Below are 27,443 nucleotides of genomic sequence, written 5' to 3'. Positions count from 1 at the left end.
AAGGGGCAGAACAGTTCATAGCCAAACCATAATGTAGTATATGAAGACCTGAATTACAAGAACACAAATGCCCCCATAAAATGCATAATGGAGCTCCAGCCTGTTATCCTAGCTTTTTGAGGGGCTGAGAATTCGAGGATGGTTCAAGGCCAGTCTTGGGGGAAAGTTCACAAGACTAGGTTTGGGTAGGATGGTGTGCACATGGGATCCAAGCTACAAGGAAGAGCTGAGATTCTGGGCCAGGTTGGGAATAAAGTGTGAGAGATCCGATATCATCAGAAAATGGCGGATTCAATGGCACATGTATATCATGCCAGCTATGACAGTCAGACCTTGATCTAGGCTCGAGCTCAGGCAGTAATAGAGATCCCATTTCTGAATAAGCAGTGGGAAAAAAAAGGCTAATAATGTGGCCCAGTGGTAGACTACCTGCCCAGCAACTGAATACAAACCCCAATACCACTGAAAAAGGGGGGAAAAAGGGAAAAGATTCCCATTGACATTTTAATGAAGATACCTTGTTGACAACCACAGGAGCAGCCCCTTGTCCCTGTCATCTTGTAGGAAATGAGAGGTAAAGTCAGGATGACAAATCATTACAAACTGCAGATTAAGGTTTTTCTTTTGATGTGGTTCTGGAAATTGAACTCAGAGCCTCAGGCATGCGGGTAAAGCTTCTCCCACGAGCCACACCCAGCCTAAATTAGCCTATCAGAATGACTAGACAAAAACCTGATGGTGCTAAGGTGGCTTGAGATGCAGTGTGATGGAATTCTTCTGGATTCTTCCTGCAATGCTACAGAGGCTTTGATGACTTTTTAGAATCCCACGGGTCAGGATCCTGTTTTTTGCTTTGTTTTCTTTTATTTCTGCCAAGAAGTGTTTGGCACCATTCCAGGGCCCTATAAAATGGACAGATAAACTGGGAAGGAAGCTGACGAGACGCATATGGACCTGTTTTGGCTTGTGACAGATGATTTTGGGGGCCAATTGTTTCCCTATCTCGTCAGCAAGAACTTAATGTTTACATGTCTGGAATTCAATGGTGGAGGCCATGCTTCAGTGACACACAGAACAGCTGCTCAAGTCACTGTGGCTCGGCAGGAGCCACACTCCAAGGATGCAGAAGAGTGGAGAAATGAATCTCAGGCACATCGCTCGGGAAAAGTGAGACTCCACAGACTGCAGACTGGGATTTTTTCCTGCCATTCTTCCTCTCCCCATCTCGCTCTCTCTCCTCCCCCTCCCCCCTCTCTCTTTCTTTCTTCCTTCCTTCCTTTCTTTCTTTTTTTTTTTTTCCAGTCCTGGAACTTGAACTCTGGCCCTGGGCTCTGTCCCTGAGTTCTCAAGGCTAGCTCTCTACCACTTGAGCCACCATGCTACTTCTGGCTTTTTCTGATTAATTTATTGGAGATAAGAGTCTCACAGACTTTGCTGCCTGGGCTGGCTTCAAATCACAGTCCTCCAATCTCAGCCCCCTGAAGAGCTAGGATTATAGACTTTGGCCACTGGTGCCTTTCTTTCTTTCTTTCCTTTCTTTCTTTCTTTCTTTTTTTTTTGCCAGTCCTGGGCTCGAGCTCAGGGCCTGAGCACTGTCCTTGGACTTTCTCGAGACTGGAACTCTACCACTTGAGTGTCAGCACCACTTCCAGCTTTTTTCTATGTATGTGGTACCAAGGAATCGAACCTGGGTCTTTGTGCATGCTAGGCAAGCACTCTACCACTAGGCAAAACTCCCAGCCCTCTTTCTTTCTTTCTTTCTTTCTTTCTTTCTTTCTTTCTTTCTTTCTTTCTTTCCTTCTTTCCTTTTCTGGGCAGATCCTGAGGCTGGAACTCAGGGCCTAGGCTATTTAGCACTCTACTACTTGAGCCACATCTCAACTGATGGCAGATGCATGGCTGTCATCCCCAGTGATTCAGGGAGGCACAAGTAAGACAACCTCAGCCCCGGCCAACTATGGAATAAATCAAGGCCCTACTTTAAATAATCACTGTAAAAGGGGCCAGGACATGGCTCCAGTGGCAAAGCGCTTCCTCAGTAAGTATTAGGCCCTGAGTTCTAACGCTATTGCCACCCAAAACAAACCAACCATCAAACCAACCCTAAAGAATAATAACAACAATCAAACCAAAATACAAACCTTGCGGGACTGTAGGGGAGGCATATGTAGAACTGTAAGACCATATCTTTTGGCACATTGACAAAAAAAAGATTCTATTTCTGCCTCACCTGTAGCTGGTACCACTGGTGCACAACCACATACGCAGCTTCTTTTATTTATTTCTTTAGTCATGAGTCTGGAACTCTGCACCTGAGCTCTTCAGCTCAAGGCTACCACCTACTCCTTGAACCATAGAGTAACTTCCAGTTTTCTAGTAGTTAATTGGAGATAAGAGTCTCATGGACTTTAGTGCCCGGGTTGGCTTTGAACTGTGATCCTCAGATCGCAGCCTCCTGAATAGCTAGGATTAAACTAGGCCTGCCTACGCAGTTTGTTTTATGAGCTAAGGCCTTAATAACTTTTGTTCAAGCTGGCCTTGAACCACAATTCTTCTGCCTCTACCTCTTGAATAGCTGGAATTACAGACATGAACCACCATGCCTGGCTGAGAAATTTATAATTATAGTATTTATAGTAATTATCCAATACTAATAACACAAGAAAAAGAAAAAAGGAAGGGGGGGGTCAGGACCTTGGACTAGTGGTAGAGTGCTTGTCAAGTATGCACAAAGACCCGGGTTCAATTCCTCAGTACCACATACATAGAAAAAAGCTGGAAGTGGTGCTGAGGCTCAAGTGGTAGAGCTCTAGCCTTGAGAAAGTCCAAGGACAGTGCTCAAGCCCAGGACTGGCAAAAAAAAAAAAAAAATACTCAGAGCAAAGTGCAGTGCCGGTGGCTCACACCTGGGATCCTAGCTGCTCAGGAGGCTGAGATCTTAGGATCACAGTTTGAAGCCAGCCCTAGAAGGAAAGTCTATGAGAGTCTTACCTCCAAGGAACCATCAAAATTCTAAAGTGGAGGGGCCGGGAGTTTGGCCTAGTGGTTAAAGTGCTTGCCTAGCATGCATGAAGACCCGGGTTCAATTCCTCGGTACCACATACATAGAAAAAAGCCGGAAGTGGTGCTGAGGCTCAGGTGGTAGAGCTCTAGCCTTGAGAAAGTCCAAGGACAGTGCTCAGGCCCTGAGCTCAAGCCCAGGACTGGCAAAAAAAAAAAAATTCTAAAGTGGAGCTGTAGAAAAAGCTGAAAAAGCTAAGTGCTCGCATGTACACGCACACAAGACAGTGTGGGTGGGAGGTGATTCTGAACAGTAAGAACAGACGAAATGTTTCAAATTTACAATATATAAGTACCAAAAACATTTTTCAAGGCACTTTGAGAAACTTGAACTTGCTTACACTAAAATTAAGGAGTTTCATGAAACCAGGGGATGAACAGAAGAAAGTATTGGCAAGGTGTAAAGCCAATGAGACATTCACATCTAGAATAACGGAAAATATTGATCTTCAGTTGAGCAAGTCAACAAAGAACAGGAGGCAAGCTCAAAATGTGATAAGCATGCAAAGCGACATTCAAATCCATAGTAATGAGAAATGGGTGTTGTGGGGGGGGGCAGGGCATGGCAGGTGGCTGATACAAGCCTTCAGGAGGGCGACCTGTTCCTTCACAAACCCCAGGGCTGCTCTGCTCACAGAGGCTGAAGCTCCTGCAGACACCAGCTGGCAGTGAGAGTGGAATGTGGATGGGAGGAACTCAGCCTTGCAGGTGAAAGCGGGCCCTGCCCAGACCAGAGATGATAATGAATTACAACTATGGCACCCCGCCCTCCCAACACACACCTGCAATCCAGTGCACAGCCCAGGTAGCTTGCACGTTTCAGTGACCCATGGAAATACTTCCCAGGCAGCTGAGCACAAGAGCAGGGCTGTGAGCAGGGCTGGAAAGCTCTCAGTGCACTAAGAGAAGTGGAGTTGGGCTGGTAGGACAGTGGCAGGCAGGAGGGGTGGAAGATGAGTGTGTGGTGGGGTGAGAACCAGCCAAGCCACATACAGGTCTTGGGCTGAAACAGTGCCATTCTAAGCTGCAGGATCTGGGGAGAGAGGCTGGAGTAGAAGGAAGCCTTCAGGAAACAGAGTAGCTGGGGCAAAGGTTTCTGCTGTTTCATTTGTCTAGGTATTTTATCTCCTTGAACACAGGGCCTGGCCATTGACCCTTTGCCTTTTTACTCAAGGCTGATTCACTAACATTTGAGCCATAGCTCTACTTCTGGCTTTTTGCTGGTCAACTGGAAAGAAGATTCTCATAGACTTTTCCTCTCCAGACTGACTTTGAACCTCCATCCTCAGATCTCAAGCTCCAGGGTAGCTTAGAATTAGAGGTCTGAGCCAACTAGCAACCTAAAGATATTACAGCTGCAACATTAGCTGGGCACAGGTGATCAAGCCTGTTGTCCTAGCTACTTACGAGGATGAGATCTGAGGATCATAGTTCAAAGCCAGTCAGGGCAGATAAGAGTAACACTCTTATCTCCAATAAACTACAGAGAAAAATCCAAGAATGGCACTGTGGCTCAAGTGTAGAGCATGAGCCTTGAGCACACAGCTGCCAGGGACAGAGCCCAGGCCTGAATTCAAGCCCCAGGACTAGCAAAACAAAACCCAACAACAAAAAAACCCCTGCAACATTGTTTCCTTGCTTTATTTTCCTGGACTCTTTTGTAGCTTACTGGATACAGGCCCTGAGAACTGGGAGGGCAATGTCAGATTGCTTTCAGTCAAGGACCAATAATCTAACTCAGCTCTCCAGAGCTAGGCAGAACCCTGGGAAGAGGATGGTGAGTGGATCTGTCCATGTGGGGTCAGAGCCCCCAGCTGGCCCAGCCCTCCCTGCGCAGAACCTTTCAGTCCCCATTCGGGCCTTCTGTCCTTGCTCTGTCCCCTCTGGCTGGGAGAGTGCCAGGGTTTCCTCTTCCAGGCACACACCTCCGGCATGGTCCTCAGCAGGTGTCTATGTGCCAGCGGTGGACCCAAGCGCCTGTGCCAGCCCTGGGAAGTCCCTAAGGACCCTGCCCCCCCAGCATGCCAGGACATGGCCCCCTGCCCTGGGGAAACGCCTGTTCATATCACTCATGCCACCTGTGCACTGTATTCTCTGAGTGTGTAGGGGTGTGGATTTGAACTCAGGGCGTGGCGCTCTGCCTTCGACTTCTCCATCTGTGGACAGGGTCCCCGGTTAGTTAGAGCGAGGGAGCTCAGCCACCCTCACCGCCCCACTGAGCCAGTACCTGGGCTTGAACTCAGGGCCTGGGGTCCCGGGGTCCCGGGCGGCTGGAGCCCGCCCGGCGAGCCCACACTCCGCGGTGCCCGGTCCCCTCCCCCCTCCGCCCCGTCCCTCCCTATCCCTCCAGCGCCCCGCCCCGCTCGGCCCGGCGCGGGCGGAGGTGCCCGGCCCTCCAGGGCGGAGCGGAGCGCCGCCCGCATTTAAGCCGGGAGCCGGGGTCCTCGCCGAGCTCCGCCATCGCCGCATCCGCAGCAGCAGTGAGTCGGGGCCCCGGGGCGCTGGGCGCCCCGGATGCGCGGTTGGGCGCTGGGGAGGGGGCGCGGGGGAGCCCGGCGGGGGAGCCCGGCGGGGGAGCGCGGCGGCGCCCTTTCCTCCGCGGGCTCTGACCCCTCCCTTCCGTCCCCACAGTGCCGCCCTACACCATCGTCTACTTCCCCGTCCAAGGTAGGAGTTCTGGCGGGGCACAGCCCCACGCGCCCCCCCGTGCGCCCCCGTGCCCCTGCTCCTCTGCCAGGCCCCGCCAGCCCCCCACCATCTCGGGCGTCGCGGGGAGTCTCCGTGCCCAGTGCCTTCCCGGCCCCTTCCTGTCCCCACCCTTGTGTGTCCCCTCCACTCTCCCTCCCTCCAGGGCGCTGCGAGGCCATGCGCATGCTCCTGGCTGACCAGGGCCAGAGCTGGAAGGAGGAGGTGGTGACCATGGAGACCTGGCAGAAAGGGGCCCTCAAAGCCTCCTGTGTGAGTGACCCAGCCTTGGAGGGCGGGGGTTGGCGGGGGCAGGCGGACCCGGGGCGCCTCCTGCAGCTTCACCACCCCTCCCCACCAGCTCTACGGACAGCTCCCCAAATTCCAGGACGGGGACCTCACCCTGTACCAGTCTAATGCCATCCTCCGGCACCTGGGCCGCACGTTTGGTGAGTCCTGAGCCCCCTTGCCCACCTCAGGGCCGAGGAGCACCTGCCAGTCCTTGGGTATGTCCACGCTGGAGTCCCAGCTGCCAGCCCCTGGGCATGTCCACTCTGTGATCCCACCTGCCAGTCACGGGGCATGGCCACGCTGGAGTCCCACCTGCCAGCCCCCCAGGCATGTCCACGCTGGAGTCCCACCTGCCAGTCACCGGGCATGTTCACTCTGGGGTCCCACCTGCCAGTCCTTGGGCATGTCCACGCTGGGGTCCCAGCTGCCAGTCACCAGAAATGTCCACTATGGGGTCCCAGCTGCCAGTCCCCGGGAATGGCCACGCTGGAGTCCCAGCTGGGGCAGACCAATTGGACACTCCTTGTCCAAGGTGCCTCCAAGCCCACCTGCCCCACCACCCTGTGTCCGGCTGCTATCTCACAACTGTGTGCTGGGATCACTGGCCAGGCCGGGCCTCTCACCTTGTCTCCCAGCTGCGGCAGCCACTGGCCCTGGGGTCAGCAGTGGTTTGGAGGGGGGTCAGCCGTGCCATCTGCTCCCCCCACCTAGGGCTGTACGGGAAGAACCAGGAGGAGGCAGCTCTGGTGGACATGGTGAACGACGGCGTGGAGGACCTCCGCAGCAAGTACATCCTGCTCATCTACACCAACTACGTGAGCAGGGGCTGCAGCCACTGAATGCACAGGGCGCTACACTGCCTCCGGGGCTCTGCCTGGCCTCTCTGGGTCACAATGGGGCCAGCAGTCATTTTGGACAAGAGAGCTGTCCTCCCCTCCCCCAGCCAGTCATGTGACAGTATAAGAACAGATGTCTACTGAAAGACAGCTCCTACCTAGGCGTTGGTGGCTCAGGCCTAGATTCCTAGCTACTCAGGAGACCAGGATCTGAGAATCATGGGTTAAAGCCAGCCCAGGCAGGCGAGTCTGTGAGACTCCTACATTAACCATCAAAAACTCGGGAGTCAAGGCCGCGAGTGTGGTCTGGTGGTACAGTAAGCACTCTACTTTCATGCCTAGCATGCATGAAGCCCTGGGTTCAATTCCTCAGTACCACATACAAAGAACAAGCTCCAGATGGTGCTGTAGCTCAAGTGGTACAGCGCTAGCCTGAGCATAGAGAGACTCAGGGACAGAGCATAGACTCAGGGACAGAGCCCAGGCCCTAGTTCAAGCCCCAGGACTGGAAAAACAAGCTCGGAAGTAGAGCTGTGGTTCAAGTGGTAGAGAATAAAAGCGGTGAGCAAAAATGCTCAGGAATAGTGCCCCGGCCCTGAGATCAAGCCCAGTGCTGGCACATGTTTTCCTGATGGCCCTGGGTGGATGTGGGCTTCTGGAGCTGCCCGAGGAGAAGGCATTGGCAGGTTTCTGGAAGGCAATGCTGGCACTCTCCAATGGGGAGACGCGTGTGCCTGGCGCCAGGTCAGAGGCAGAGCGCGTGCAGGACATGGAAGAGCAGGAGGGGGCTGAAGTCCTTCACCTCGAGTTATGGACTCTGAGAGAAATGGGAACCACTGAGGGGTCCATGCGAGGCTGTGTCTGCATGGGAAGTCTAGGAGGATCTTCGGAGCTGCCCCCTCTTGAGGGGCTGACAAGGATGGGATAGTAAGAGATTGTAGCTGGCCCGGGCACCACTGGCTCCCACCTGTAATCCTAGCTGCTCAGAAGGTTGAGATCTGAGGATCGTGATGTAAAGCCATCCAGGAAGCAATCGAAGAGATTCTCATGTCCAGTTAATCAAAAGGCCACAAGGTAGAGGTGTGGCTGAAATGGTAGAGTGCCAGCCTTGTGCAAAGAAGCCAAGCAAGTGCATGAGATGAAGCCCTGAGTTCAAGCTCAAATACTGGCAAATGCACACCCATGCACACACACAGAAGGGCAGAGGTGAGAGTAGAATGGAGAGAAAGAGACTCAGCAGCCGAGGTGGGCAGGGATGTCAAACACTGTGGGTGGGTGTGGGAGGGAGCTGGCAGAGAAGGGGGGGTGGTGGTGTCAGCTTCCAGCCCATCGGGCCCACCGGATTGGGAAGAAGACACAGCTGTGGCATCTTTCTGGCAGGATGCGGGCAAAAATGACTATTTGAAGGCTCTGCCCACTCACCTGAAGCCTTTTGAGACCCTGCTGTCCCAGAAGCAGGGAGGCCAGTCCTTCATCGTGGGTGACCAGGTGAGCACCCCCTCTCGCCCCGCCCTCTTGTGGATGGGACCAGTCAGGAGCCATTCAGGCAGCAGAGTGGGACAGACCTTCCACAGGCTTCCCGCGCACCATCCCTCCGCCTCCAGCCCACTCCCACTCGCTGAGGCTGGCCTACCCCCTCTGCTCTGCAGATCTCCTTTGCTGACTACAACTTGTTGGACTTGCTGCTGACTCACCAAGTCCTGGATCCTGGCTGCCTGAAGAACTTCCCCCTGCTCGCAGGCTACATAAAGCACCTCACAGCTCGGCCCAAGATCAAGGCCTTCCTGGACTCCCCTGATCACGTGAAGCGTCCCATTAATGCCAATGGCAAACAGTGAGGTTTGCTCAGAAGAGGCAGAGACAGCTTGCCAAGCCGTCCCCAGGGCCAATAACATTTTTCAAGTTTGAAGTTGTGTCGTGTTGATTCCTGGGAAAGCGGCTCCGGGACCCTCACCTGGCAGGCTGGGAAAGGGGCAGAGCAGAGGGCGAGGAAACCAGTGCTGAAAGACCGTCAGAGTATCTTCTTGGAGCCTCACTCCAGACTGTTTAGAGAACTAGAAACAAGAAAAGCCTGGGAGTGTGGCTTAGTGGTAGAGTGCTTGCCCAGCATGCATGAAGCCCTGGGCTTGATTCCTCAGTACCACATACACAGAGAAAGCCAGAAGTGGCATTGTGGCTCAAGTAGAGCTCTAGCCTTGAGCACAAGAAGCTTAGGGACAGTGGTGCCCAGGAGGAGAGGAAGGAAGGATAGAAATAACTACAATTATTGTCCTGTGGGACTCCTCTTTGTCGCCTAAATGCCTTTGTAGTCCCAGCAGGCACCTGCCAGATGTGGCTTTCCGCAGCCAGGACCTAAAATGACTCTGGGGTGTGTCACAAGTTCCCCACCCCTGGGCTTTAGTGAAGTTTATTGTGGGGCAGTGAGATTCAAATGGGAGTTCTGTTGTGGGGGGGTGGGGGGTAATGAGGGGGCGGCCCTATTGAAGCCAATTCTTTCCCAGGGGAATTCCAGCTGCTTTCCAAGTTCCTAAACCCCAAACAGTCAAGTGGCCAGAGCAGCCTATTTTGACATGGTGCCTTTATTTCCCCCACTCAGGTAGTTGCTAGCCAGCTAGCCAGGGTCTAAGGCCTGAAATCTCAGCTAGTTAGGAGGGTGAGACCACACCAAGAGGCTTCCAGTTTGAGGCCAACCCAGCAGAAACATTCATGAGACTCCATCTCTAAGGCAGAAAATGGCTGTGCACCTGTCACCTTAGCTAAAGAGAAAAGCATCACATAGGAAACTTGCAGCCCAGACATACAAGCAAGCTCCTGCATCAAAACAACTAATGCAAGAGGTGGCCAGAGGCATGAATTCAGGAGAGGCCCTGAATTCAAATCCTAGTGCCACCACTAGTAAATAATACGTAAGTCTGAAGTGGGGTTGGGATGAGGCTCATTGGTAGAGCATTCGGTGGCATGCTAACCTTCCTGGGTTCTAGCTCCAGCACTTGGGGAAAACAAGATTTCACTTGAAAATATGGCATAGCCCGTTATTACATTCCAGTGGGTTTTCCCAGCTGCTACAATGTAGCCCTCCAGCTGGGTCGCTCCTGGGCTATCTAAGTGATCTCCAATAGCTTCCAAGCTGTGTCCACAGCTGCACTGCTACTATATAAGGGGTGTTGTGCGCAAGGCTCAGGACGATCACCAAGAGACCACCAAGAGCCAGACATTCCGAAATGCAAAAGCAAGGCTTTATTCAGGCGGGCTAGCTCGGGCTTTGTCCTACGCTCCCATATGGCTATGGCAGGAGCCTAGGAGGGAGCCTAGGAGGAAGCCCGGAACAGAATTTCTACAGGGCTTTTAAAGACAAAGACCACAGATTTATATCACCACAGCAGTCAGCTATTGGAGTGAGATAAGGTAGGGGTTAGGGACGGTTCAGGACAGTGGAAGCTGTCTGAGGGTAGTTTTATGGCTTTAGAAAACAAATACCATCCCTGAGAATTCTGGTTAATTTTAACACAGACAGGTCAGTTCCTGGGACTTCATGGCACCACAATTCTGCTTCTTTCATTTATGTGCACTTTTGGGTCACTCACAGTTTACATAAGCAACAAGATGGTTGCTGCTTCAGAATGGGGGCACTTTTTTAGCTCTTCAGGGGCAGTGGCACTGTCTACCAGTAGAATCTTGAGTTTTGCATGTCACAATGACCAAGATGATGGGGAGGTGCTCTTCTTATTATCTGCTATTTTGAACAACACTGCTGTGTCTTACCTACCTGTAGGGGAGCTAGCACAGTAGGGAGAATTGCTACCCCCCCAAAAAATCATGTAAGTTGGAGGTCTTGGCCTGGGGCAGCTCTTTCTTTGTATTCCTACATGCACAAATGTCTACCAAGTCTAATGATTAGGAAAACTGGAAATGAAGCCAGATGCCACTAACTAGCCAGGCACTGGTCACCCATTCCTGTAGTTCTAGCTGAGAGATCTGAGAATCACAGATCAAAGCCAGCCTGGGCAAGAAAGTCTTATATCCAATAAAACACCAAAAAGCTAGAAGTGGAGGTGTTTTTCAAGTGGTAGGAGTGCTAGTCTTGAGTGCAAAAGCTGAGGGATAGCAGTGCCCTTGCCCTGAGTTCAAGCCCTAGGACAGACAGACTCTCTCCCCTCCCCCCTCTCTCTGACTAGCCAACCCTCTGCCACCAGGCTGGACATGCAGACCAAGGGGCTCACCAGCTCTGGGAGAGCAGTGACGACTTAGATGAGAAAGGCCCCTCTGACACATCTCTTACCATGAAAAACTCCCTGGAGAGTTGGCACTCTCAGACAAAGACTGTGCCATTTGTCTTTTTGCACCTGGCCTGTTGTGCTGACAAGCTGATTCTTGTCTAATGCTGGGTTCCCTGGCAGGCAGAGGCCAGACAGAATGTTCTGGATGATCACAAAGCTAAGGTCTCAGGACAGGAAATAAGACCAACAACAGTAACAAAAAGAAATGCCACTTGGACTTATTAATGGAGAACCCAACCAAAGCTTGTCTACACGAATGAAGGCCAGGTGAGGAGTGTGGCCTCCTGTATGCATGGAAGTTTCCAGTAATCGGCTCAGCTTTACTCTGGTTCCTCCCCTAAGATTCTCCTCCTCGTGACCAGTGACGCTGCAGACAGGGATGAAAACGGGCATTTTTGTGAGTTCTCGTGACCCAATCCATCAGAGTCCCAAAGATCTAGCTCGCTCACATGGCCTCCGCCAATCTGAATTTAGAAAGGGGAGATGAGGAGAGAGTCTTAAATGTTCTCTGACCCGACCCTGGAGCCAGAGCTGTGGCAGCCGGATGTACTATAAATCTCTCCGTGTGCTGGTTTTTGTTAGATGGCTCAGGATCTTTCAGCCACAGAAGGACACTGTTCCTAGCCAGGGAATCCCTGCTTGTCATCAGAAACTGTCATCAGAAACTGAGGGAGGCAAAAATTCACCTTCACTTTGTTGAAGATTTTGCCTTGTTTTTGGTTGGGGTGGAGGATTAAATTGCCATAGGAGCTGTGTGGTAGCATCTGCCCATAATCCCAGCTTTTCCAGAGGCAGAAGCGCGAGAATCATCTGGGCAATGTTAGCAAGAGCTCGTCTCAACAGGAGATTAAAAGCCAAAGGGCTCAGGGGATGGGTCAAGTGGTAAAGCGCATTCCTCGTAGTGTGAAGGCCTAGATTCCATCCCCAGTAAAACACAAACTCAAAAAGCAAAAACTAAGGAAAGAAGAGTGATTTTTTTTAAAAAATACCTGCTACCTTACCAGTGTCTTAAAATCAAAAGAGCCAGAGTGCCCTCTTTGGAGGTGGCAGGTTCCTAATCCCTTCAAGATTCCACAGTACACTTACCCAGACTTGGAATACCCTGAGGGTGCCTGGCATTATGGCAGCTAAGGCGTTTCACACCATGCCATTCAAGCTGGAGACTCAAAGGCCAGGGGTGGAGCTTGAAACCTAATGCCTCATCGGATGCTGCCCATGCCAGACTGGGTTGAAGGCCTGGGGACCAACAGGCAGCAATACTCCACCTTTTTGTTCTGTTCAGACCTTCAGTGGATTATCCACTGCCATGGAAAGGCCTGTGTTACCATCTCACATGTTAGACCTCTCTGGTGATCCTAGAACTAACATTTAACCAGCTAACTGGGCATCCTATAGTCAGCCAAGTTAACCCATGACCTTTACTAACACATCTGGATAACCCTCGCTCTCCAGTGCTCCTCCTACCATCCAGTTTGCTAAAGGATGGAGAGACGCAGAGAGAGGAAGCAGCCTGGTAACTGAGAGCTGGGCCCCCACTGGGCCAGGCACTGGGGGAGGCACTGGGGTGTGAGCAGATTCAGGCTGGAGGGACCAGCAGGACACCCTAAGAAGGTGAACCATAAGAGCTTGGAACAGTCTGGAGGGGCAGAGACACTTTTATTTGCCAGTCTTGGGGCTTGAGCTCAGGGCCTGAGCACTGTCTTGGGCTTTCTCAAGGTTAGCACTCTGCCACTTGAGCCACAGCACCACTTCCAGTTTTTTCTGTGTATGTGGTACTGAGGAATCGAACCCAGGTCTTCATGCATGCTAGACAAACACTCCAGTGTTGCTCTCCAGCAATACCGGGATGAGAGGGACACCCAGGGCAGGCTGAAGTCCTCCGGAGCCCAGTGAGATGGCAAGTATCCATAACCCAGCCCTCCCCCAGTTACCGGGGAGAAATCAACAGTGAGCCAGGAGCTGTGTCAGCCATGAAAACGCAGCAGATCTCTCTTTATTGCGTTGGGTACTTAGTTATATACTGTAGGGGAAGGAGGAGGTAGGAAAGGGAAGGGAACTAACAGAAAAAAGGCCAAGGTGCTATCAGGAAGGGTCAGGGCAAACTTTCAGATACTGGGCGGACCGGAGCAGGAAAGCACGGCAGCTGAGGACCTGCCCTCGGGAGTTCAGTTGAGTCACGTACACAGAAATACCTCAGGAGGGGCCGGGAGTTTGGCCTAGTGGTGGAGTGCTTGCCATGCATGCACGAAGATCTGGGTTCCATTCCTCGGTACCACATACATAGAAAAAGAAGCTGGAAGTGGTGCTGAGGCTCAAGTGGTAGAGCTCTAGCCTTGAGAAAGTCCAAGGACAGTGCTCAGGCCCTGAGCTCAAGCCCAGGACTGGCAAACAAAAAAAAAGAAGAAAGAAATCCCTCAAGAGAGGTATGCGAGGAATGCCTGGCCAAAGCCGAAATGGTGAACAGGCCCCAAAGACAGCCACCTGGCCCCAACAGTCCAGGCCAAACTCCCGACCCATGGAGACACTTCTGCCCAAGTCAGAAACTGCTAATCAGCCTGAAGAGAGACACACGTGTGGGAGCCCATCCAGATGCCAACTCCTCTCTATACATTGCCAAGGTAATGTATAGAGGGGTTACAGTTCCACAGTGTGTGCAGTACTTCTTGCACATAGATATCCCTGTCTCCCTCTAGTTCCAAGGGAACTCACCGTAATTGGGTGAAATGAAGAAGGGGGCACTTGTGGCTGAGACATTCTGCCTAGGAATATGAGGTTGGGGAGCTGGGAAAGCTTGCAGCTGGACTGACAGCTCCAGGCCCAGCTTGCAGGCCCTTCATGGTGTCAAGGTAAACTTGGATACAGCATCTAGCGTGGAGTGAATGGCTGAACAGCTTGAGGAGTGCCCAGGGCATAGAGTAGCTGAAAGCAGGCCCAGAGGCTGGGGAAATGGGCCCGTGGCTGCCAAAGAGAAGCCGATGAGCTCAGGGAGGACAAGTCAAAAGTAAACCACATGCCCAGTGCCGGGGCTCAGGCCCACAGTCCTAGCTACTCAGGAGACTGAGATCACAGCATTGAGTTGAAAGCCAGCCCGCACAGGAAAATCCAAAAGGTTCTAATCTCCAGTGAAGCACAAAAATCCAGAAGTAGAGCAGTGGTTTAAATGGTAAAGCACTGATCTTGAGCAAAAGAAAAAGTAAAGAGCAGCACGTAGGTGCTGAGTTCAAGCCCCAGCACCAACCTAAAAAAAAAAAAAAAGAGGCAGGGACTAGTGAGGTCATTGGTAGACTTGTCCTGGGTCAGGGTTAATGCACGGCGGGTAATAACTTGCTGTGGAAGAGCAGACAGGCCCCTCCCTGCTCTCTAGGTACCCATCTTACCACGTGATCTCTCCTATATGCATCCCTGCTTCCTTCCCAGCAGGGCCAAGCAGGAAACCAGTGCCATGCTCCTGAGCCTCCAGAGCTGTGAGCTAAGGAAAACCTCATTTCTTTACAAATGCTCAGCCTCAAGCACTTCGTTATAGCAATGGAAAATGGATTCACACATTGCCTGAGAAATGCACCCCAGCTGCCCATATCAGCCACTGCATCTGAGGATTCCATCCCACGGACCCCGGAGCACTTTGGTTTGCCAACTAACTTCTCCCAACAGCGGCAACAATCTCGTTTCTCTTCTGAAAAATGCCACCCATTCCTTCATAGGAACAGATTCTTGCTGCCCTCTGAGCGGTACACAAACACCAACCAAATAAGAATAGAGAGCTTGCTATAACTGCAGTGTAGCCACTGGCACTGGTGCTTGGCAGAGACTTGAAGGCAGATGGGAATGAGCTTTCGGGTGGACAAATGGGAAGGCTGGGGGGACCCCATGGAGAATGTGATGTGGGCACCTAGACGGGGACTGAGCGGACACAAACATGCTTGGCACATGTTCAGCTTTCCCCTGTTAGTCCTAAGTTGGAAGTAGAGATAAAAACCAGAGGAGCTGTGGGGAGTCTAGAGTTTGAGGCTAATGGTTATATTGTTTCGCTTCCTGGATGGCTGTTGTGGGGAAGAGGCTCCTGGCAGAAGCTCCCAGGCCTGAGTTCTCTCTTCCCATTTAGTCTGCCGTTGCAGGTGTATTGGCAGAAGCTGCCTGAGCATGCCCCGAGGCCCTGGGAAAATGTGTGACTCAGGCCTAGTGTCTGCCTCTGCTGCACCTTGGATTCATGGGTCAGGCCTGTAACCAGGCCCAGCTGGCTGAAGTGCATGAGCCTGCTGACCGAGGGCTTTGCAGGCCTCTTATATAAAGGATCCCAGAGAAGGAAAGTCGAGGGCAGAAGAAAGGCATTTCTTGCTGCCCACCTGGCCAGGAGAGAGAGACAGGGTGAAGGTCAGCTAGTGACCTTGGAAGAGGTAAGACTGGAAGACAGCTTTAGAGTTGCTGGGAGCTAGAGCAGAGATTGAGGTGGTGCATGCACATAAACACAGGTGTCTGGGGGGGGGGGTGCTGGCTCCTGACAAGTAAGAGTTGTGTTCTCAGCCTAGCCAGCATGTCGTCAGGCACCTGCTGCCCCAGAACTAACTTGTTGGCTTCCTCTGTCACTCACTTGTTCACACAGGAGAACCTGGACTCAGCAGAAGCCAAGAAGGAGATGAGTGTGTGTGGTGTGGATGTGTGTGTGTGTGTGTGTGGGTGTGGGTGGGTGGGTGTGTGGGTGTGGGTGTGTGGGTGTGTGGGTGGGTGTGGATGTGTGCATCTTCTTGGGTTCTGGGCTAGAATAAAAGAAGAGTGAGGTCTGATTATGCTCTCGTCACCTGAGAATGAGATGGGTCTGAGATGACAATATTTCTACATTTACAAAGAAGGAACTGGAGTGGCAAAGAGGCAGGCTGGGATCCCTAAGGAGGCTTGGCAACTTTCAGATGACAGAGGGAGCTACAGGTCATAGCTACAAGTCAGAGCCAGTGTCCAGTGGATTTGTGTCTGGGAGATGTTCTCAGTGGCTTCTTGGCTTTTGGCTCAGAGGGTGGGCAAGAGAGGCAGATCCTTGGATAGGGACACAAATAGGGCAGATACTGTTGAACAGGTGAGAGCAGAGCCTAGGACACTGCAGAGAGTACCTACAGGTGGCAGTGCAGTGCATGTCCTTTGTTGCTTGGACAACCAGGAAGCAGGTGTGGCTGGTGACGGAGGGGGAACTCTGTCACAGGAGACCTCAGGCTGCAGTCGGGTGGCTGTACCATCACAGAAACACTGGCTGCCTCTGAAAACAGGGGCTCATCCCTCCCACACTCCAGGTTATGGGAGGATTGAGGAGATAACACATGATAACACACGGCAAGCACTTGGTATCAAGCCTGGCATTGCATGAGCAAGAGGTCCTGCCTCTCACTTTCCATTACCTACCAGCCTTGCCCAGCACCTCCTGTCTCAAGATCCTAGGCTCCCCTGTCCCTGTTAGAGAGAAAAATGGAAGCATCCCCTTCCTGGTTCTATCCTGACTGCCCTATTTCAACCCAAAGGGACTGACCCAGGGGCTCAAGTGTGAGCCTTGGATTAGCTGTGTAATCCCCAGATCTGCCTGGACAAAGCTCCCTCTCTCTGCTCCAGAGAGGGGCTCTGCCAGTGCTCTCTATCCAGCTATGAAACTTCAGCCAGGCGGATGCTCTTGGTGTCTCTCTTCAGAACATCCCATCGAGTGATGGTCACAGTTGTGTCAGCTATGCTGTGGGTTTGCTGTGTGCACAGCACTCTGAGAAGGAAGGAAAGGAGGGAGGGAGCAAGGAAGCCTGGACTGGAATCCAGTCCAGTTCTACCTGGGACCCCAGCATTTGGGAAGGCTGAAGAGAGGAGGTCCAGGCCAGCCTGGGCTACCTAACAAGACTCCATCTCAATATATTCATAGCCAAACCAACCAACCAGATTTCTTTTTTCTTTCTTTTTTTTGGGGGGGGGCAGGGGTGGGTGTGTGGGTCATGGGGCTTGAACTCTGGGCCTGGGTGCTGTCCCTGAGCTCTTCAGCTCAAGGCTAGTGCTCTACCACATGAGCCACAATCCCACTTTCTGTTTTCTAGTGATTAATAGGAGATAAGAGTCTCAGGTTCTTTAGTGTCTGGGCTGGCTTTGAACTGTGATCCTCAGATCCGAGCCTTCTCGGTATCTGGGATTACAGGTATGAGCCACTGCCGGCCACCACCAACCAGATTTCTGGAGAGAAAGGATGAAGGCTGAGCTCAGAGCAGAGGAGGTGGCTCTTACCACCAGGACTGAAAGACTATGGTGAACAAAAGACAGAATGGACACCTACAGTGGGATCAAGGCAAGGTCCAGAGAATAGAGAGACATCTGCCCAGGACAAGAGCTGACCAGGCCCTGGAGACTTCCAGAGATGAGCACCCAGCGGGCAGGACAGTGCAGTAGCAGGGCCCGCGCCCCCACTATTGTGCGTGCGTGTGTGTGCACGTGCGTGTGTGTGTGTGTGTGTGTGTGTGTGTGTGTGTGCGCGTGCGCTCATATCGGATGCACACTAAATGAGGAACCTGCGGAGCAGGCCAGGACCCTGCGGCAGGATACCGTGAGTTTTGTTTGGTAGCGGTGAGGAAGGTGATGACCGGCAGGCGGATGCCAGAAGGCGGAGACAGAAAATGACCACCCCGGGCCGGAGGAGGCCGGGTCAACGGTTAGGACTACAACTCCCAGCAGTCCCTGCGTCAGGAAGAGAACTTCCGTCTCCGGTCGCGCGCATTCCTCTGCCTCCCCCTCCCCTCCGGGCTGAGGGCGGGGCCAGGGAGCGCACTACCCGGCCCGGCCTCGTGACGCACTTCCTGTGCGCCGCCCGGAGTCTCGTCGCGCCGGTTTTTCAGCTCCGAGCTGTGAAGGTGACAGCGGGAGGTGACCGGCCCGGTTCCCGCGATGCTGACGGCACGGCGGCTGCTCGGCGGGTCCCTCCCCGCCCGGGTACCTGTGCTTTTCTACAGCAACACGGTGAGGCCCGGCGGGCTTGGGCCGGGGCGTCCGCGGGCCGGCAGGCAGCTGCCGCCCCGTCCTGGCTGCAGTTTCGAGCCGCTCCGTTGGCGAGCCTGCCTCTCCCCGGCCTGGCCCCGGGCTTTTCCGTTTCGCCCCCCCTTGGGCCACGGGACGTTCTGCAGATTGTGGAGCATCCTGGGCTTCGTTTCTTCCTCGCAGCTTTGTAGGGTGCGAGAGATCAACGCTGTTTTGCGTGTGTGGAAAACAGCTTTGGAGGGGGGCGTGCAGCTCCCAGCTCCCTCTTCAGCGCCCTGCTCTTTTAAAGGCTTGAGCGCGGGAGTCGGGTGTCCTCCACCGTGTACTAGGTCCTGCGATACTCCCAGTGGGCCCTCTGGATTCCCCGTGTATCTCAGACCCAGTGAGGCGGTTCTCTTTCATAGTACACACATTCTGGTGGACTCCGGTGGCTCACTTGTGTATTCCTAGCTCCTCAGGAGGAGGAAATTTGAGGATCCTCGTTGGAAATCATCCAACTGTGAGGCTCACCTCCAGTTGTCTACCCTGGAAGTGGAACTGTGGCTCAAGCGGTAGAGAGAGCACCAGCCCCAAGTGAAAGGCTCAGGCACAGAAAGAGCTCAATCCCCAGACCCAGAGTTCAAGTTCCACTCACCACACAAACTTTTACCGCTTTAGGAGAATTAGTGATATAAAGCCTCTTCCCTAGCCAAGTTTTGGTCCAGCAAGAGAGTGACAAGTAATGGCATGCCATCATGCAGTCTGCATGTGCGTGTGCACATACATGTCTCTACCAGTATGGAAGCTCCAGTTCAGGGCCTTGTAGCCTTGCTTGGCTTTATTACTGAAAACTAGTGCTTCATTACTTGAGCCACACTTCCAGGTTGGCTTTGAATTACAGCTTTCTGAGCAGCTAGGAGTGTAGGTGTGAGCCGCCAGGGCCATTAATAATAGTCATTAATACAGTCATTCATACAGTCTTGTTGCTATGATTTAATGTGGGCTTTGGTCTTGACAGACCTCAGATCAGATTCCATTGGTTTCTTTCAACTGTGTGATTGTTTTATTTGTTGCTCAGAGACTCAGTTTCCTTTTCTGTAAAATGGAGAAAGTAATTTCTGTCTCAGGGTCATTATGGGGATGAATTGATAAGAATCTCACAGTCTTTAGTGCCTGGGCTGACTTTGAATTGCAATCCTCAGATCTCAGCCTCCCAAGTAGCTAGGGTTATAGGTGCACCTTATGAGTCAAAGGGTTTTTAGGCTCAGGCTTCTGCCCTCTCTTCAGCCTCTCTTAAACAGGAAGACACAAGAATCTGTAGCTTCTGGAACAACCTCTCAGGATCTCAGCCAGTCCTCTGCTGAGCCACCTGACCTCTTTGTCTCCCCAGACAGCGCCCAAGAAAACTTCATTTGGGTCACTGAAGGATGAAGATCGGATCTTCACCAACCTGTATGGCCGCCATGACTGGAGGTGAGGCAGTGCCCCTAGCCTGCTGGTCCCTTAGCAGGGCCTTTCCTTCACTGCTTTCCCCACTCTGTCCAGGCTGAAAGGCGCCCAGAGTCGAGGTGACTGGTACAAGACCAAGGAGATTCTGCTGAAGGGGCCCGACTGGATCCTGGGTGAAATCAAAACATCAGGCTTGCGGGGCCGGGGAGGTGCTGGCTTCCCCACGGGCCTCAAGTGGAGCTTCATGAACAAGCCCTCAGATGGCAGGTGAGTGGGCTTGCAAGAGAGAGGGATGGCTGGAACTTACATGGGCCTTGGGGCTGTTTCCTGAGAAACTGCAGCTTGAATTAGATAAGAAAACTGGTCCCCTGTGGCTCATGCTTGTAATCCTAGCTGCTCGGGAGGCTGAGAACTGAAGATTGTCCTTTGAATCCACCTGGGCAAGAAAATGTGAGACTCTTACCTCCAATTAACTACAAGAAATCCAGAAGTGGAGCTGTGGCTAAGGTGATAGAGCACTAGTCCTGAGTAAAAGAGCTGACAGACAGTACCCAGCCTTGGCACCAGGACTGGTACCAAAAAAAAGAAAAGAAAATGTCCCCAGACGCTGAGCTTTCTCTTGGTTTCACATTCCTTATAGCCTAATCAGTAGGAAAGTTTGATTCACGTAGGTTTAGTTTGTTGAATCCCAACTTTGCCTTCTAGTGATTGGAGAGCTGCGGGGAGTCTGGCCTTCGTGGTCACATGCCTCTTTTCCACACATGGACATAATATCATTTTTGAATAGGAAGATAATATTCATTCAGCTTTTGGCCCAAACTTTGGTTGGCACCCAGAAAGGAAATAGTGAAAATTAGCTGCACTTCCTCCTTTGGGCCCAGAGATTGAAAGTTGAGGAAGGCTTCTGATGACCAAGACCGGAGCTTGTCCCTCAAGGAAGGGACATTGGGACTGAGCAGAGCAAAGAACTTCTTGCAGTTATTCCTATTCAGAGGGAGAATGGCTCTTTGGTGCTGAGTAGGCAGAGCCCCAGGGGACATGGTGGGAGGTCAGAGAGGGATCATCTGTCTGTCTCGATATTGGTGAAGCCTGCCTGGGAGGAACAGAGATGGCCCGAGTTGAGGACTTAGTCCTTGTGGATTGTGTAGCATACCTGACTGACCTGTGGGCCCCACAGGCCCAAGTATCTGGTGGTGAATGCTGACGAGGGGGAGCCCGGCACTTGCAAGGACCGCGAGATCCTGCGCCATGATCCTCACAAGCTGGTGGAAGGCTGCTTGGTGGGGGGCCGAGCTATGGGTGCCCGTGCTGCCTATATCTACATCCGTGGAGAGTTCTACAATGAAGCCTCCAATCTGCAGGTGGGCAGAGGTGGCCTTGACGTGTGCGTTCCTCCCTCCCCCCTGCTTCCCCAGCACCACTGTTCTCAGATGTTAGTGCATTTCCTTGGAGCCCGGTTGGCGCAGTGGTGGCCAGGCCTGTGTGTATTCCAAGCAGAACCAGGCCTTGACACCTTCTTCTCTGGGCTCTATATCACCACTGCCTCAACTTAGAGAGCCTTCAGGGGCTCCTCAGCCCCTGGAATTATTGGCTAATCTTTAGGTTGGGCTGGGGAAATTATACCTTGTCGCTCAGGTGGCCATCCGAGAGGCCTATGAGGCAGGTCTGATCGGCAAGAATGCCTGTGGCTCTGGCTATGATTTCGACGTGTTTGTGGTGCGTGGGGCCGGGGCCTACATCTGTGGAGAGGAGACGGCGCTCATTGAATCCATTGAGGGCAAGCAGGGCAAGCCGCGCCTGAAGCCGCCCTTTCCTGCGGACGTGGGTAAGACCCTGTACCTTGTCTTGGCTGGGTCCTCTGGAGTCCTGAGCCTGGCTTGTGCCTGTGGGTGGTTTTCGTGGCGTTTTTGGGTGCCTTCTGGCCAGGGTCAGATGGAGAGGAGGGTAGTACTAAATATCCAGGCTCTGCCTGTGCCCCTCAGCCTGTCTCAGCCCCACAGTGGACACTTGAGCCCCTCTGGGCTCTGCTCTGCCCCCACAGTGCCCATTTGGGGAGCTGGGAATGTGAGGGCAAGCAGGCATAAGCTCCTCTAAAGTCTGGGGTCCAGCCTAGGCGAGGTGATTAGTGGACCCCACTGTGAGAATCTGGCCCACACTCTGCCACCAACCTTGTTTCTCAAGGGGTGTTTGGATGCCCCACGACCGTGGCCAATGTGGAGACAGTAGCCGTTTCCCCTACCATCTGCCGTCGTGGGGGCACCTGGTTTGCTGGCTTTGGCCGAGAACGCAACTCCGGAACCAAACTGTTCAACATCTCCGGCCACGTCAACTACCCTTGCACGGTGGAGGAGGAGATGTCTGTGCCCCTCAAGGAGCTGATTGAGAAGCATGCTGGTGAGTCTGGGGCGGCTGGCAGGGGCCCAGGACAAGGGCCAGACCGAGCGGGGCTGACAGGGCTCCCGGCTCAGGACTCGGCAGCTGTGCCTGCCCCAACCCTGACCATCCTTTGTTTGGGGGGACTGTCTTGGGCCCTCAGGAGGTGTCACGGGTGGCTGGGACAACCTTCTTGCTGTGATCCCTGGTGGCTCCTCTACCCCGCTGATCCCCAAGTCCGTGTGCGAGACGGTGCTGATGGACTTCGATGCGCTGGTGCAGGCGCAGACAGGCCTGGGCACAGCTGCTGTGATTGTCATGGACCGCTCGGTAAGGGTGGCCCCCGCCCAGCCCGTCCTCCTGCCGGCCCAGCTTCTGCCCCATTCTCTGCGCATCTTTTGCCTCCCACTTCCTGCAGCCTGAGGTACTGTGCAGTGCTCCAGGAGGGAGCCAGCTGCTGCCCAGAATGCCCTACCCCTGGGTGGCGCCGGGGCCCAGAAAGCTGGAGCCTGCTGGTGGGACCGTGCTGGGTCTGTGGCCCAGGTCTGCGCAGCCACCGCCACCTGTCTGCTCACTCTTTCTCCCAGACGGACATTGTGAAGGCCATCGCCCGCCTCATCGAGTTCTACAAGCACGAGAGCTGCGGCCAGTGCACCCCATGCCGAGAAGGTGAGCTCGCTGCCTCCAGGGCCCCTCCCACCTGTGTGACCGCACCCACTGCCCGGCCGGGAACCTGAGGCCCCCTTGCTGCCCTGGCTGCAGGTGTGGACTGGATGAATAAGGTGATGGCCCGCTTCGTGAAGGGGGACGCCCGGCCGGCTGAGATCGACGCCCTGTGGGAGATCAGCAAGCAGATAGAAGGCCACACGATCTGTGCTCTGGGTGACGGGGCTGCCTGGCCTGTGCAGGTACCCCACCCTGCTGGGTGGCTCCCACAGCCCACGGGATGGGGAGGCGGGGACCCTGCGTCACACACTGCCCCTCTCCCCATCCCAGGGTCTGATCCGCCACTTCCGGACTGAGCTTGAGGACCGCATGCAGCAGTTCGCCCAGGAGCATCCAGCCCAGCAGGCGGCCCTCTGAGCTGCGCGCCCTGGCCTGCGTCTGGATTGCTGACAATAAAGCATGTGCCGCCCGCTCTCCCATCTCAGCTTGTCTGTAACTTCGCATTTCGGCCTGCTGTCTCACCCCACTCCTGTTCAGGAGCCCTGTTGCCAGTGCTACCAGCAGGATGGCATGAGGACCCAGGGCCAGGCCTGGCTCCACGTCAGCCCTTGAAGGCGGGAGAGAGGAAAGCAGTCCAGTCCAGTCAGTCTTGTGAGGTGTCGACAGCAATGGGGGGCCATGGCCAGAGAAAGAACGGGCTCTGGTCTGGCCAGAAGCAGGTGTTTATTTGGGGTTCATGACTTGGGGTGGGGTGGCTGAAAGGCAGGGGCTAGAATGGGTGCTGCAGGTAGGGAGGAGCTGGGGCGCCTTGCAGCCTCAGCGCTGTCACAGCTGCCAGGGGCAGGGCCTCACATGGTGTCCTGTGCTCACAGGTCACCAGACAGGGGATGTATTGTCCAGCGGATGCCACAGCTCCAGCCGACAGTCACTGCGGCCCAGGCACTCACGCCAGTGGTGCAGGCGCTCCCCGCTGGCCTGGCTGCTCAGCTGTACCCCGCCTGTGGTGGGGCATGGGTGAGAAACAGCAGGACCCTCGGAGCTCCTCTCCCCCCGGCACCCCACTTCCCCCTCACCAATGAAGTCATCAGCTGTGCCCAGGTCATAGTCCCACACAGACACCTGCAGGGTCTTCTGGGCCAGCTCTTCCCTGAGGCCCGGGTAGAAGAACTCCTGCGGGGAAGGGAGCACGAAGGAGGGAAGGAGGAGATGGGCCTTCGGCAGCTTCACCCCAGGTTCAGGCCAGGCTGGGCCTGCCTGGCCCTAGCTCACCTCATTGAACTCGGGATTCAGGGTCTTTCTCCGAACACTGGTCTTGTACTTGGACTTCTTCCCCACATTTGGATGCAGGAGTCTGGTGCGGGAGAGGCGTGCACCAGGCCCGGGAGCGTGGCCTGGGGGCCGAGGAAGGGCCAGCGCACCCTTCTGCCCACCCGCTATACTCACAGGCGGACGAAGGGGTCTGAGTAGCCGTTGGTGTCCATGGGGGCCAGGTGTGAGCAGCGCAGCACCCCCACCAGCAGGCCGCCGCGCTGGGAGCTGTAGCACAGGGACAGCAGGATGCGCCCGCGCTCCTCCCCTGCCACGGCCGCCACCTCCTCCTCCTCCTGCAGGGGCGGCCTGGGTGAGTCTTGGTCCTGCCCACCACCCAACCTAACAGTGTTCAGGACCCAGCTCTGGGAGCCCCACAGGCCCTCAGCCAGTGCCCTGGCATGAGCCTTACGGTCAGCTGTGCTCTTACAGAGAACCTTGCTCCCCTCGCATGTCTGCCGTGGAGGGAAGAGCCGAAGGCCACACACATGCCAGTGTTTCCTGATTGGCCTCCAGTGAACACCCCGCCATCCCTGCAGGGCCAGCCCTGGCTGTGGCAGCAGCTCTGGGGGGCTGTTCTCCACCTGTGAAGTCTCCAGTGCTACCCCCCACATTCTTTTTTTTGCCAGTCCTGGGCTTGAGCTCAGGGCCTGAGCACTGTCCTTGGACTTTCTCAAGGCTAGAGCTCTACCCTTGAGCCTCAGCACCATTTTTGGCTTTTTTTCTATGTATGTGGCACTGAGGAATCGAACCCGGGTCTTCGTGCATGCTAGGCAAGCACGCTACCACTGGGCCAAACTCCCTGCCCCCATTCTGCAGAGCACAGCCCCAGCCCACACTCGGACTCCAGAGCCCCTCATCTCCATGTGCCTGGGAAGCGTGGGCTTCAGCTTCCACACTCAGTGCAAAATCCATCTGCACAGATCAGGCCACCCCAGGGCAGGCAGTTCTCAGGAGCCTGGAGGCTGTGAGCCGCTCACCTAGGGAAGGGAGTCAGTGCTGTCCCACCACCCACAGGGCCCGGGCTTAACTCAGCTGCAGCTCCTAAGGCTCCGCCAGGGGGCGGGGCAGCTGTGCTTGGCTGGCAGAGACCGGTCCCCTCCCTGCCGGGCCATCAGGGTCTGGCCAGTGTTTGGTGTCAGATAGGATTAGAGACACCCTGACTTCACGCTCCTGGCAAGGAGCACTGAGCCAGGGGCCCCCCACCTCAGCCACAGGCACATATCCTTCTCTGCTTATGCCTCCAGGTTGCTGGGTCTCTGCTGGCGTGTCCCAAGGCCCTTTGCCTCAGCCAGCCTGTCACCCTCCCTCACTGCCCAGCCACAGCCCCTCATGGCTTCCTGGCGCTTCAAGGGCTCTTGGAGTTTGTGAGAAATGGCTTCAAATTCCTCCAAGTCCACCTGGCCCCGGATCCCTGTGCTGCCCACCTCTGCCCCAGACTGGCCCAGCCATTACCCACCTCCTCATACAGGGACATGCCTCGAGCTGTGTCCAGGCTCTTGGGCCTCTTAACCTGGAAGGACAGAGAGCTTGGTGACTTCAGCTGACTCTGCTGGGTCCCCTCCACCCGCCTCAGCCCCCCCTCACCAGCCTCCTCCACCCACCTCAGCTCCTCACCAGCCCCCACTCACCAGCCTCCGCTTCTCCAGGCAGATGTGGAAGCTCCTGGCTCGGTTGGGCACCAGCTTCCTCAGGGGAACCCGCAGCTCGCCCAGAGGGGGTGCCCTCCGCCTTCGGCGCAGCCGGGCGTCCTCACACACACACAGCCTGGTGGCCTCCCATGTCAGACCAGGCTGTGCCAGGCCCGTCCCGCAGCCCCCGCCCCCACCCCGCTCCCTGGTGGTGCAGCCCGGGGCTCACCTCAGGGTCTTGTACCCAGCATCCTGGCAGGTGAAGCCGTGATAGGTGAGCGTCTCCTCCCAGACAGGCCCCCTTGTGCCCCGGACGGTGCGTGTGCGAAGCTGGCTGGCCTGGGCATCAGAGTGGGTCAGGCCACTCACGGCCTCCTGCCCTGCCTCTCCCAGAGTGGGGGGAGTGTCTGTGGGGGTCCTGCCGTCTCAGGACAGCAGTGGGGTGTCTTGCCCTCACCTTGCTGGCCCCTGGTAGCAAGTTGGCTTTGACGTAGGTGCCCACAGAGCCTGAGGCTGGTGGCTTGAGGCCCTGGAGAGGGGGAGAGATGGACAGATGTACACCGGGACCCCTTTCCATGCCAGGGACACCACCCCTCCTCACCTTGGCACAATGGGCTGTGCAGTGCAGGGCACTGTTGTCTGCGTCAAAGAGAAGCGTGAACTCCAGGGCGCCCAGGGCAGCTAAGGGTGGACGGAGGCCGGGTGGGTCTCCTGCTCTCTGTGCAGAGCTACCAGGACTCCCCAGGCCCCATCTTGGGGGTCCCCTCCCCTACTCACTGCTGTCATCCGAGTCTCCCTCCGGGTCTGACTCGGGGTCCGGGTCCGGGGGCTGGGGCTCGGGGCGGAGGAGGGGGCGCCGGGCGGGCTCCGGAGCGGGGTAGGAGTGCGGGAAGTAGGCGGAGATGAGCCGGATGGGCCGGATGGGCCCGGGGCTCACGTCGATGGCCATGTGCTCCTGCATGCTCACCCGCTGGTGCCGCCGCGCGCCCGCGCCCGCCGCGCCCGCCATGGGGGCTCCCGCATGAGGGCCCCGGGGGGCTCTGGGACCGCGACCGCCGCGGAGGGCGCCGGGCGATGGTGCCGGGTGAGCGGCGGGAGGCGCGACCGCCCGGGCCTCACGGGGCGCGGCTCCCCCTCCTCCACAGCTGCCAAAGTTATTTTTACCCGGTCATGCGGTCGAGGCGCAGGTGAGGAGGTGCGGGGCGCGGGGTGCCGGGCGCCTGGTGTGGGGTGCGAGGCGCAGGGTGGGGGGTGCAGGGCGCCTGGTGTGAGGTGCGGGGCGCAGGGTGGGGGTGCTGGGTGCCTGGTGTGAGGTGCGGGGCGCAGGGTGGGGGGTGCGGGGCGCCTGGTGCGGGGTGCGGGGCGCCTGGTGTGGGGTGCGGGGCGCAGGGTGGGGGTGCCGGGCGCCTGGTGCGGGGTGCGGGGCGCAGGGTGGGGGGTGTGGGGTGCGGGGCGCCTGGTGTGGGGTGCGGGGCGCAGGGTGGGGGTGCCGGGCGCCTGGTGCGGGGTGCGGGGCGCAGGGTGGGGGGTGCGGGGTGCGGGGCGCCTGGTGTGGGGTGCGGGGCGCAGGGTGGGGGGTGCCGGGCGCCTGGTGCGGGGTGCGGGGCGCAGGGTGGGGGGTGCCGGGCGCCTGGTGCGGGGTGCGGGGCGCAGGGTGGGGGTGCGGGGCGCAGGGTAGGGGTGCCGGGCGCCTGGTGTGGGGTGCGGGGCGCAGGGTGGGGGTGCCGGGCGCCTGGTGTGGGGTGCGGGGCGCAGGGTTGGGGTGCCGGGCGCCTGGTGTGGGGTGCGGGGCGCAGGGTGGGGGTGCCGGGCGCCTGGTGTGGGGTGCGGGGCGCAGGGTGGGGGTGCCGGGCGCCTGGTGTGAGGTGTGGGGCGCAGGGTGGGGGGTGCCGGGCGCCTGGTGC

At 55.7% G+C, this 27,443-nt stretch overlaps 3 protein-coding genes across 3 annotated transcripts; 2 read left to right on the top strand and 1 right to left on the bottom strand.

The window, feature by feature from the left end:
• The first annotated feature begins 5,474 nt into the window (after positions 1-5,474).
• LOC150052287 (glutathione S-transferase P-like) lies at positions 5,475-8,781 on the top strand. Its single transcript, XM_090347245.1, has 7 exons — positions 5,475-5,540; positions 5,692-5,727; positions 5,912-6,018; positions 6,107-6,194; positions 6,748-6,851; positions 8,253-8,360; positions 8,522-8,781. Coding segments are annotated over exons 1-7 (633 nt in total). The 5' UTR covers positions 5,475-5,539; the 3' UTR covers positions 8,711-8,781.
• Positions 8,782-17,950: 9,169 nt separating this feature from the next.
• Ndufv1 (NADH:ubiquinone oxidoreductase core subunit V1) lies at positions 17,951-23,074 on the top strand. The gene is made up of 10 exons (XM_090347244.1): positions 17,951-18,115; positions 19,503-19,585; positions 19,658-19,828; positions 20,739-20,922; positions 21,197-21,386; positions 21,743-21,955; positions 22,098-22,264; positions 22,522-22,603; positions 22,697-22,842; positions 22,931-23,074. Exons 1-10 carry the CDS (start codon positions 18,044-18,046, stop codon positions 23,015-23,017), a joined length of 1,395 nt encoding a protein of 464 aa, XP_090203370.1. The 5' UTR covers positions 17,951-18,043; the 3' UTR covers positions 23,018-23,074.
• A 238-nt stretch (positions 23,075-23,312) lies between these two features.
• LOC150052285 (double C2-like domain-containing protein gamma) lies at positions 23,313-26,583 on the bottom strand. The gene is made up of 10 exons (XM_090348648.1): positions 26,317-26,583; positions 26,141-26,220; positions 25,997-26,068; positions 25,769-25,878; positions 25,540-25,675; positions 25,368-25,421; positions 24,044-24,204; positions 23,870-23,951; positions 23,674-23,770; positions 23,313-23,598 (listed from the first exon to the last, which is right to left on the bottom strand). The coding sequence occupies exons 1-10, from the start codon at positions 26,546-26,548 to the stop codon at positions 23,474-23,476; spliced, it is 1,149 nt and encodes a 382-aa protein (XP_090204774.1). The 5' UTR covers positions 26,549-26,583; the 3' UTR covers positions 23,313-23,473.
• Between the last annotated feature and the right edge of the window lie 860 nt (positions 26,584-27,443).

Source organism: Megascapheus bottae, chromosome 16, assembly GCF_031878675.1.
Source record: "Megascapheus bottae isolate mThoBot1 chromosome 16, mThoBot2.hap1, whole genome shotgun sequence".
Lineage (NCBI taxonomy): Eukaryota > Metazoa > Chordata > Mammalia > Rodentia > Geomyidae > Megascapheus > Megascapheus bottae.
Note: the sequence above shows the minus strand (reverse complement) of the source record. Positions and strands in the feature narration are given on the sequence as shown.

Coding starts and splice junctions, on each gene's coding strand:
- LOC150052287 (XM_090347245.1), top strand. Junction 5,728..5,911: donor CGTCTACTTCCCCGTCCAAG/GTAGGAGTTCTG, acceptor CCCTCCCTCCAG/GGCGCTGCGAGGCCATGCGC. Junction 8,361..8,521: donor CCTTCATCGTGGGTGACCAG/GTGAGCACCCCC, acceptor TCTGCTCTGCAG/ATCTCCTTTGCTGACTACAA.
- Ndufv1 (XM_090347244.1), top strand. CDS start 18,044: ATGCTGACGGCACGGCGGCTGCTCGGCGGGTCCCTCCCCGCCCGGGTA. Junction 21,387..21,742: donor GCCCTTTCCTGCGGACGTGG/GTAAGACCCTGT, acceptor TTGTTTCTCAAG/GGGTGTTTGGATGCCCCACG. Junction 21,956..22,097: donor GCTGATTGAGAAGCATGCTG/GTGAGTCTGGGG, acceptor TTGGGCCCTCAG/GAGGTGTCACGGGTGGCTGG.
- LOC150052285 (XM_090348648.1), bottom strand. CDS start 26,548: ATGGCGGGCGCGGCGGGCGCGGGCGCGCGGCGGCACCAGCGGGTGAGC. Junction 26,221..26,316: donor GGGAGACTCGGATGACAGCA/GTGAGTAGGGGA, acceptor GTCCACCCTTAG/CTGCCCTGGGCGCCCTGGAG. Junction 23,599..23,673: donor CACAGCTGATGACTTCATTG/GTGAGGGGGAAG, acceptor GCCCCACCACAG/GCGGGGTACAGCTGAGCAGC.